Source organism: Coregonus lavaretus, assembly GCF_964263955.1.
Source record: "Coregonus lavaretus genome assembly, chromosome: 7".
Taxonomy (NCBI): domain Eukaryota; kingdom Metazoa; phylum Chordata; class Actinopteri; order Salmoniformes; family Salmonidae; genus Coregonus; species Coregonus lavaretus.
In genome coordinates, this window is record NC_139994.1 from 4346070 (window position 1) to 4357303 (window position 11234).

At 46.7% G+C, this 11234-nt stretch overlaps 2 protein-coding genes across 6 annotated transcripts in view; both read right to left on the reverse strand.

Moving 5' to 3' along the window:
• LOC311132351 (pumilio homolog 1-like) overlaps positions 1 to 831 on the reverse strand; it is a gene marked incomplete at its 3' end in the record, with an annotated part of 47230 nt that extends 46399 nt beyond the window's left edge. For all 4 annotated transcript variants that reach the window (XM_084165598.1, XM_084165599.1, XM_084165597.1 and 1 more), the window contains exon 1: positions 746 to 831. The remainder of the gene's footprint in view (positions 1 to 745) is intronic.
• A 1043-nt stretch (positions 832 to 1874) lies between these two features.
• On the reverse strand, positions 1875 to 9394 carry LOC311132363 (sodium/potassium-transporting ATPase subunit beta-1-interacting protein 1-like; the record flags this gene model as incomplete). 2 transcript variants are annotated; one of them, XM_084165616.1, is made up of 7 exons in its annotated part: positions 9034 to 9394; positions 7684 to 7821; positions 7515 to 7595; positions 7117 to 7314; positions 5823 to 5883; positions 5281 to 5362; positions 1875 to 2924 (listed from the first exon to the last, which is right to left on the reverse strand). In XM_084165616.1, the coding sequence occupies exons 1-7, from the start codon at positions 9085 to 9087 to the stop codon at positions 2915 to 2917; spliced, it is 624 nt and encodes a 207-aa protein (XP_084021742.1). In that variant the 5' UTR covers positions 9088 to 9394. The 2 variants fall into 2 exon arrangements, with proteins under 2 accessions (XP_084021742.1, XP_084021743.1); XM_084165617.1 differs by lacking the exon at positions 1875 to 2924 and having other exon boundaries at positions 5277 to 5362; positions 9034 to 9093.
• Positions 9395 to 11234: the final 1840 nt, after the last annotated feature.

Genomic DNA, 11234 nt, shown 5'->3' on the forward strand with positions numbered 1-11234 from the left:
AGCGAGCCAGTCTCCTCTCATCACGTTCGCCAGCCGGAAATAGCATTGTTGCCCATTACTAGGTTAATCATTACTTAATACCGTGGATCGATTATCACCGCGAACTACTGTCCTGTCCACCCGGGCCAGAACAATAAAAACGGAACGTGGACGAGGCACAACTCACAACATCCAGCTAACTAAACAAAACGAGGCCATTTATACATGAAAATGGACGTAAAGAAATATGTGTGTTTGTCTGGTTGACATATAACTTGGTAATTAAGTTATCAATGCACGGGAGTGTTCGCTAGCCAACTAGCTTCAGTGGCATGTATTGATGCCAACCACGGTACTGGTTCCAGTAGCTAACTAACTACCCAAGTCTACCAACAAACAATACACGGCCTCCAAGCCAGCGACCAGATCAACTCGCCCCCGACACCCCCTCTACCAGGGATAACACACACCGGTGACCCATTACTAGCACCGGGATGGGTGAGAGGCAAGCCCTGTCCGTCTTCCGTGAACTCGGGCTCTACAGGTCTCCGTGACGCGGGTGTAAGTTAGCTAGCTAACAAAGGCCCTAGCTGTCTGGCTAGAGCGGAAGACGGCAACAGCTGGAGGAGGCAGGGGAGAGGAGGCAACACAGCTGTTAAAATAACCCACAAATCTATCGTTACAGCCCGTTAAAGGCAATACATCGGGCGATGTGTGGTTTGAGGCGGCTAGAGGCGCGCTGTGCCCCCGGGTGAGGGCTACTTACAGGCGGAGAGGGCGGATGGTTGCAGATTTCAGCCCCAGTTCTCTCTCCAGACTTCCAGGCTTTCACTCCGACAACATGGCGGCTCGGAGGGGAGCAGAGACAGGCAGACGCGCTGCATCATGGGAACGGATGAGAGCTGAGAGCGTGCGGTTCATTGCGCCAACTGGGAGGGGAGGGTCTCACCAGTCCCTTTGTTATACATACGTGTGGCTCTGTTGACATGCTGTTCTATCTCACATTGGGCAAAAATACACTAATAATCTAAAATACACTAATAAATACATTCATAATAAAGATTATAGTGGTGTCTCTCTAACACTGGTTAGGGAGTGAGTGTGGACAGTTTGTTATTCCCAGTCCCAGATATACCGTTATTAGGTATGTTCAGAATGCTGTCTATTCAGGTCTGTACAGAACGTTCAGGGGATGATGATGATGATGGTAATGGTTGGAGTCCAGCTGCAGCCATGGCAACGTGCTGACTACACAGAGGGCCAGAGGGTGTTCGTGAGGCTGGATCTGGATGCTCTGCTACAGTGGTTCCCAACCAGAGGTATTAGGATCCCTGGGGGTACTTGGCCTGTCCACAGGGGGTATTTGAGAAGACTCATGACCATAGGCCTACTGGTAAAATGCACACGGGGGGGGTACTTCGGGCAGAGCAAAATTCATTTGGTGGTACAGTAACTGAAAACAGTTGGGAACCACAGCTCTACTAGACCGGTGCAATGTGAACCAACCAACAGCCAGTGTGAAAAAGGGCAGGGCGGTAGCGGCAGGTAACCTAGCGGTTCAGAGCGTTGGGCCACTAACAAAGGTCGCTGGTGTGAATCCCCGAGCCGACTACGTGAAAAATCTGTCGATGTTCCCTTGAGCAAGGCACTTAACCCCAATTGCTCCTGTAAGTTGCTCTGGATAAGAACGTCTGCTAAATTACTCAACTTTAATGAAAAGTAGAACATAGCCTGTTACAAAACATTTTATTAACATTCAACAGTGTCACTAGTCTAGTATGTCACTGTCACTAGAATATACTATATGCAACATGGTCTATCATGCAATATGAGGCGAAATTCATACATCAATTTGTCCCAAGGTGTGTGTGTGCAGAAAACACAGGACTGATTTAATTTAGAAACAGTTTCTTTATTTTCACCAACCCACCCCCAATGTCTCCTTACACACCTGTCTGTATTACCCAGGTAAACCACTTCAGAAATACAGCCTCCCTCCTCCCCTCATCCTTTCCGACCTAGAAATGCACTCTGACCTATTGTGTTGGTGAAATAAATCAGTATCCTTGTATTCCTTTCATCAATAACATCAGGTCAGACCCATGATTTCTTTAAGGAAGAAAGGAGAATGAAGTGTTGAGGGAGAATAACAGAAGGAAGAAAGGATTGTAGGGTGTGAGGGAGGAAGCTTTTCTAGTCATCAAGGACAAAAAGGTGAGAGGAGAAACGTAAAGGGGCGTGGCTACGCAACTCCCTCCCCACCCCCAAACAAAACAACAACCAATCAGTCAGATATTTACATGCACAGAATCCCCACATCTTTCCCCAGAGACACTAAAGCCCAATCCTTAACCGGTCCATAACAGATCACTTAACCTGGTGTAAACACAATCGCGACAAAACCGCTTCTGCTTTTTTGCTGTGATTGTGAGTTCATAGGGTCACCCTGTCACAACAGAACTAGGGACAAGCTTGGGATTTGGGGGTACGATTGTTCTATTATGACATCATCACATTCTAAAACGACAACATGAAGAGCCATGTGACTTTGAGGCACCTCCCACAATAGTTCAGAGGTCATTCAGCTAGTCCTGTAGAGCTACACAAACACGCTGAGTCCTAGGGGTGCAGAGAGCCGATAGGTGCAGTGTCCTCTCATGCCCAGTGTCTCCCCCATTTCCCATAGAACGGCTGGTTCCACACTGACCTCTGTACATTCACCTCAGGGGTATCAGTCAGTTGCCCTCGGTTACCACACACACACACACACACACGGTCTCACATACACACACACACACACACACACACAGTCTCACATACACACACAGGTGAGTCCATCTTTCAGTTGTACTGTGACACACAGAGTGAGTGTTCTGTTCCCAAGGCGACTCAGCTTCACCGCTGAGGTGTGATCTGATGGGGGCGCCCCCTTCACCTACCCGGCCCTGAGAGAGAGAGAGAGAGAGAGAGAGAGAGAAAGAGAGAGAGTGACAGAGATAGAGAGAGAGAGAGAGAGAGAATGATAGCATACAGTTCAAAGGAAAAAGTAGGTCACACAATAAATAATATACACTGCTCAAAAAAATAAAGGGAACACTTAAACAACACAATGTAACTCCAAGTCAATCACACTTCTGTGAAATCAAACTGTCCACTTAGGAAGCAACACTGATTGTGCAAATGGAAATGGACAACCGGTGGAAATTATAGGCAATTAGCAAGACACCCCCAATAAAGAAGTGCTTCTGCAGGTGGTGACCACAGACCACTTCTCAGTTCCTATGCTTCCTGGCTGATATTTTGGTCACTTTTGAATGCTGGCGGTGCTTTCACTCTAGTGGTAGCATGAGACAGAGTCTACAACCCACACAAGTGGCTCAGGTAGTGCAGCTCATCCAGGATGGCATCAATGCGAGCTGTGGCAAGAAGGTTTGCTGTGTCTGTCAGCGTAGTGTCCAGAGCATGGAGGCACTACCAGGAGACAGGCCAGTACATCAGGAGACGTGGAGGAGGCCATAGGAGGGCAACAACCCAGCAGCAGGACCACTACCTCCGCCTTTGTGCAAGGAGGAGCAGGAGGAGCACTGCCAGAGCCCTGCAAAATGACCTCCAGCGGGCCACAAATGTGCATGTGTCTGCTCAAACGGTCACAAACAGACTCCATGAGGGTGGTATGAGGGCCCGACGTCCACAGGTGGGGGTTGTGCTTACAGCCCAACACTGTGCAGGACGTTTGGCATTTGCCAGAGAACACCAAGATTGGCAAATTCGCCACTGGCGCCCTGTGCTCTTCACAGATGAAAGCAGGTTCACACTGAGCACATGTGACAGACGTGACAGAGTCTGGAGACGCCGTGGAGAACGTTCTGCTGCCTGCAACATCCTCCAGCATGACCGGTTTGGCGGTGTGTCAGTCATGGTGTGGGGTGGCCTTTCTTTGGGGGGCCGCACAGCCCTCCATGTGCTCACCAGAGGTAGCCTGACTGCCATTAGGTACCGAGATGAGATCCTCAGACCCCTTGTGAGACCATATGCTGGTGCGGTTGGCCCTGGGTTCCTCCTAATGCAAGACAATGCTAGACCTCATGTGGCTGAAGTGTGTCAGCAGTTCCTGCAAGAGGAAGGCATTGATGCTATGGACTGGCCCGCCCGTTCCCCAGACCTGAATCCAATTGAGCACATCTGGGACATCATGTCTAGCTCCATCCACCAACGCCACGTTGCACCACAGACTGTCCAGGAGTTGGCGGATGCTTTAGTCCAGGTCTGGGAGGAGATCCCTCAGGAGACCATCCACCACCTCATCAGGAGCATGCCCAGGCGTTGTAGGGAGGTCATACAGGCACGTGGAGGCCACACACACTACTGAGCCTCATTTTGACTTGTTTTAAGGACATTACATCAAAATTGGATCAGCCTGTAGTGTGGTTTTCCACTTTAATTTTGAGGGTGACTCCAAATCCAGACCTCCATGGGTTGATACATTTGATTTCCATTGATAATTTTTGTGTGATTTTGTTGGCAGCACATTCAACTATGTAAAGAAAAAAGTATTTAATAAGATTATTTCATTCATTCAGATCTAGGATGTGTTGTTTAAGTGTTCCCTTTATTTTTTGGAGCAGTGTATATTTTGTTAAACCAATTCCCTCCCAAAAGCCTTCCGACTGCTTTGGATCGGCTGGCATCTAGCCGAACTCGGCTACGCAAACCAAACGAGTGTTGCTCGCATACTCCCTCAAAAGACCTTCGCTTGAAAAACGTTTGTCCATCTTGAGACACCGTAGCCAGTCTACACTTCCTGAAAATAGTCAGAATTTATCTAAGATAACTCAAGAAATCTGTCATCAATTTTTACGTTTTTGTCGAGATCTTAGTCACGCAATTTTACATCTAACTAAGATGTTTGGTGCAGCTCACCTGTAGCTCAGTTGGTAGAGCATGGCGCTTGCAACGCCAGGGTTGTGGGTTCGTTTCCCACGGGGAGCCAGTATGAAAAATGTATGCACTAACTAACTGTAAGTCGCTCTGGATAAGAGCGTCTGCTAAATGACTAAAATGTCAAATGTATTTCTCAAGTGAAAAAATGTGCATGAAAACGATTTGTCTCTCGTTGAATGACAACAAACACTTTATAGACTTCGGCTACCGACTTAGGCTTGTGTGCACGAACAGCTGAAAAAACCCTTGCTGAAGACTAATTCGAACAAAAACGTTTCGGATGGGAAGCATGCGGATGCCTTAAGGGCTAGGGTAAGGGGTCACCGTGAGGTTAAGGTTGAAAGGTTAGAGGTTACCTACGTGTAGAGGGGCTGCAGTTGGAGGTGGGAGGTCTTCTGAGGAGGCTGGTAACCATAGGAGTCAAAGCCACCAATGAAATCAACTGAGAGAGAAAGATCAGAAGCAGACAGAGAACTCAGAGGCAGACTGAACACTGAGATAGATGGAACACTGAGACAGATGGAACCCTCAGACAGATGGAACCCTCAGACAGATGGAACACTCAGACAGATGGAACCCTCAGACAGATGGAACCCTCAGACAGATGGAACCCTCAGATAGATGGAACCCTCAGACAGATGGAACCCTCAGACAGATGGAACACTGAGATAGATGGAACCCTCAGACAGATGGAACCCTCAGACAGATGGAACACTGAGATAGACGGAACACTGAGACAGATGGAACACTGAGACAGATGGAACCCTCAGACAGATGGAACCCTCAGACAGATGGAACCCTCAGACAGATGGAACCCTCAGACAGATGGAACCCTCAGACAGATAGAATACTCAGACAGAACACAGAGATAGACGGATCACTTAGACAGACGCAACACTCACAGCTATCCTCGTCATCCTGGAAGACTTTGCTCACGTAGCAGGCATACACAAAGCCGAAGAGCTAAGGGAGAGACAGGGAGGTTAAGGTTAGTATTATGTTGTTTGTGTGTGTGTGTGTGTGTGTGTGTGTGTGTGTGTGTGTGTGTGTGTGTGTGTGTGTGTGTGTGTGTGTGTATGTGTGTGTGTGTGTGTGTCAGGATTTCCGCTAGCCAGTAATAGCCAGGCCTTTGGCACCCCCCCCCCAAAAAAAATATGAAAAGCTGATAAATAACATTGGCACTGGACAGCCGGGAGAATAAAAAAATCCAGTGCAAAATAATGCTTTTTACCCTATTCATTGATGGAAATACATTTGACCGGTCATGCATATCGGTCTATAGGTTAATTTGCATAATTTAGTGGAATTAAAATTGTTGCGTGTGTATTTTCGTAAGTCGTTATGTTTCGTATTTATCACACGCGCACAGCAAACAGATACAGTGCTAGAGCTGCTGCTTCGTTTCCTGTTGTTGCTGGAGTGAAACGTGCTTTAATAAGCCCAATCATTGCACAACAATTCTAAACGCAATCCATTCAAGTGCTTTGGCAGCAGTAGGCAGGCTTTAGCACGTCACACACCACTTTGCAATGTGAGCTGGAGGCAGTGTGCATTTTGAAAACATATACTTAATTGTGTGAAACCTGATCGTTTTACTTCATATTATGAGGCATGTCTTACCTTGTTTCAAAGTAGCCGAGCCAAAATCCATTCCTTTAAACGTGGAGGCAATTATTTTATAAAGACTTACATATGCCATGAAACAAGTAGCCTATTTCTCTCATGTTCTATTGGTGTTCAAATCAACTTTCTTTCACTGTCCGGTAGCCAAAGCCACAATCCTAGTCATATTAGCAACCCATGCTAGTTTTTGCATCTTTAGATCTCCCAGCTTTCTAACTTTCTAACCGATATTTTAATCTCTGTCACAAGAAACCGCTCGCATGGGCAGTGTGCTGACATTCGTGCGTAGCCTACTGCCGTGTGTGCATTGCTACGCAGCTATAATGTGAATAAATAATAGTTTATGATTTACCATAATCTAAATGTGATTTCTGTCATTCTGAGCACCGTGGGTGGACGCCATAATCAGGTTATGCACCCAATGCATATGGGTCCGGTAAATTTCTCAAATGTCGGGTAAATTAAAACGTTGCGGGTCAAATGTCCGGCACCACATTTTCCTAACGGAAACCCTGGTGTGTGTGTGTGTGTTACTAACGGAAACCCTGGTGTGTGTGTGTGTGTGTTACTCACAGCCAGAAGGACCTGTAGCGCGGCGCTCAGCACCTCAATGTACTGGTAGTCAAGGAGACAGCCAGAGACGGTGATGACATGGTGGTCGTCAGGGGCGATGCGGGAGTCCAACACCGGCGTTACTAGGCAACCAGGGCCGTGCTCCATCCACCAGGACCGATGCAGCGACGTATTGAACGTCATCAGGAAGTCCCTGTCCTACACACACACACAAATGAGAGAAAACATGTTATGAACACACAAATGTTATAAACACATAAACACACATTATCAACATGTTATAATCAGAAACACCTTACACACACAAATACTTTATAAACACGTTATAAACATAAATGCATTATAAACACGTTATAAACACGTTATAAACATGTTATAAACACACGCACATCTCTTACCTGAGACAAGTGTCCCACCTCAAGGTAGAAACAGATTATGAAGGAGTTCCAACCCACCCACAGCACCAACCACACCGCATACTGATATCCACAGAGACAAAGAGGGGTTAGGGTGTGTGTGTGTATGTGTATTTGTGTGTATTTGTGTGTGTATGTGTACGCGTCTCACATATATGAGGTAGCGGGATCTGAACTGCACCGTTCCAAAGATCCCCAGTATGACGGCCATGATGTGGAGGAAGTTGGCCAGGATAGGAGCCCACTGGTAGCCCAGGAAGTCAAACACCTGTCTCTGTAGTGCTGCCATCTACACACACACACACAGGTATATCACAAGATACTTATAGGGGATCGTCATGGTATTACATTGATGCAGTTTGACACACACTCCCTCTCTGAGATATGCACAGGGACACACACATACACACAAAGAAACAACTGTCTCTCACACACACAGTATGCTGCAGTTGTTTCCATGGAAACTGCAAGGAGCACCAGCCGAGGGACTACCCCCCCCCCCCCCCCCCCCAACACCCAAATAAACTCCCCAAACTACTGAAAATAAGCTACATTCCCAAGTACCCACTGTCACAATATATCACAATCAAATAAAACACAGAATACTGCCACACACACACAAATAAAAACACAGAAAATAAAAGTAGAAAATAAGAAACAGAAATAAAAGTTTTGACCAGAGAGACGGAGGGACAAGCAGCAGCAAGAATGACAGGAGAGAGAGAGAGAGAGCAGGAAGAGAGGAATAGCAGATGAGAGGAAGACAGGGCTCCCTTGTTTTCCTGCTGTAACTTTCAAAAGCTGAAGTGTTCCTTTTCACGTGGTCTCCCAGAATACAGTGATCGCCACACACACACACACACTTGTCCTGTGGTTGCCAATAATACCAATAATGGGACACACACTGTTAATAGTTCAAACGTTTTTCAGTCAGACCATCTCTCTCTCTCTTAGGCACACATGTAAGATTCAGTGAGTGAAAGAGGGAGAGAGATGGGAACAGGGACTGAGTGAAAGAGGGAGAGAGATGGGAACAGGGACTGAGTGAAAGAGGGAGAGAGATGGGAACAGGGACTGAGTGAAAGAGGGAGAGAGATGGGAACAGGGACTGATTGAAAGAGGGAGAGAGATGGGAACAGGGACTGAGTGAAAGAGGGAGAGAGATGGGAACAGGGACTGAGTGAAAGAGGGAGAGAGATGGGAACAGGGACTGAGTGAAAGAGGGAGAGAGATGGGAACAGGGACTGAGTGAAAGAGGGAGAGAGATGGGAACAGGGACTGAGTGAAAGAGGGAGAGAGATGGGAACAGGGACTGAGTGAAAGAGGGAGAGAGATGGGAACAGGGACTGAGTGAAAGAGGGAGAGAGATGGGAACAGGGACTGAGTGAAAGAGGGAGAGAGATGGGAACAGGGACTGAGTGTCAAAATATGGGCATTGTGGATAAGCAACACAAAGCTTTTCCCATTCTCCCAATCCCACCTCACTGCAACAAACACTCACCAGCTGCAGTGAACATATCGCCACCAGTGTAACTCTCCCGTCACACTTCCCCATCTTGGAGGGCTCTGGACGCGGCTTGGGGCCACGCAGGCTCCGGGGAAAGGACGGGTGGTCACCGGTCAGATCCAGACTGGCTGCCCAACTCAGATCACACCATGCCCGGCCAGACCTCGCCTGGACCCCGGCCTCCTGGTTGTTCTTGGTATGGAAGACTCCTTGAAGACTCCTCGCGTTAATCACACCGACACCAACCCATCCCGGCCCGCTGTGATCATTCTGTCGGTGTGGGTATGTAAAGGTGGCTGTGGTTTGCCGGGGGAGGTTCTCTTCTTCACGCGCCGGTCCGACCGCTGTTTAAAGCAAAGACAGTATTACCGAATCGCCTCGAGCCGGCCACACCTTCGGGTTGGTCGCGAAAGGAGGGGGAAGAGACACACAGAGACAAGACACAAAGAAAGACGGAAAGCTGTCATAACGGGGCAGGTCTCGCGGGTTAACTGGTAGAAATGAGCAGCATATGATAACGGATCACACGGGGAGGGAGGGAGGGAGAGGAATGAAATGACCAGATGGAGGTAGCTAGCTTGCTGCCTGGGCTGATTAAATAAAATCTACCATGCACCGACACACACAAAGCGGTTCATTGTGACTCACGGTTGATTTTCAAGACGCTCGCGCTCCTTCCTCGTTCTCCGTAAACGGATGGGGTCTTTAACCGTAGTCCTCCGGTGGTCTGTGGCTTAAAACCAAGGCTCGGGCTCTCTTCTCCGTCTCGCGGCGTCTTTGTCAACAATCGGTGGTGCCTGCTGGGGCGGGCGCGAGCAGGGGGGCAGCGCAAGTCCCCCTCATTTCAGAGGAACTGGGCCGTGTTCGAGATTGAACAATAAAAATGTTTCTTTCCATCCTTGTGGCGATCACTGATCTTACATCATTAGATAGGTGAGAGGAAGTGTTCCCACTACATTGATTTTACCTTTCAAACTTTGTCAAATCAATTATAACCTCAAGGAGAAGAGCGTAGGAGGAAGGGAGGATAACATGTTAAAGTAGTCGAACACGGCCCCTGAATTCTGCCGACCGCGTGCGCGCGACCGCATGGGGAACGGAACAGAGGAGCGCGAGGCGTTCAGCAGCTAGACAAAAGAAACAGGGCCAGGACCGAATCTAATAAAAGTTTGTGAATAATACCAGAGGAAGAAAATAAGTTACAGCAAATACAATATCTAGGTCCATGCTCTATACTGGTAGGCAGCTAGTGGTTAATAAAAAAAAAATATTTACATTTGCATAAACCTAATTTATTACTTAGATTGTGCGATTTGGATTGAACATTCTAAAACTCTCAAAAACCGTATAGCTATTTAAATCCCTATTTGGTTGTATGGCTGTGTTTAAGAGTGTCACAGTTTTAAAAAAGGATACGTAGTACTAATACTTTCAGAGTAATGACAGGTATTACAAAACTCACATTCAGCTTTAGGGTCTTTCTACAAAAAGAGTTCCTTTTGCATCTCTTTGATATATTAAGTAGACATTGTAGACAGCAGTATTGTGTTTTAAAAGCCTGTTATATTAAATGAAGTGTCCTTTAATATAGACCACATGGAGAATTAAATAAATCCAGCATTTTGACGTGCACCCTCTGACTTCTAAGATTTCAACCCACATAACTCCAACATTTCTCCAAGTTTTCACCATCATTGTAAAGCCCTAGTTATTTTGTTGCTTTGACAAAGTAATTTCTGAAGATTATTTATTTAATGTGATTAGTGATTCATTTAAATCTGTCCCTCATTTTAAGGTCAATCCTGTTACGTGAATTGAACTCTTGTTTTAATCCAGTGAAACTATTCTTTTTCAAATATATTTTTCAAACGAAACATTGAACATCTAATAGTCAAATTATAGTGTAAAAGCAGGTGAGCTGGTTCTACTCTTTGGCCATTTTCTGGATGCCTTACGACTCCAACTGAATTCTTCCGCTGCATACTTCAGTCTGAGACGGCAATCATTGAAGTCGTTTGTGGTGACATCAAATTGAGGGGTGTTGTACAAAACAAAGTAATCAGCTATTGGATAATCTCTAACCAATCAATGTATCAAAGCCAATGAATCATTTTTAAACCACCGCTATACCCACGTGTGTTCTGGCTCTGGATCAAATCTGAACGGTTAGAATGTGTTTGTGTTGTAGGAATCGT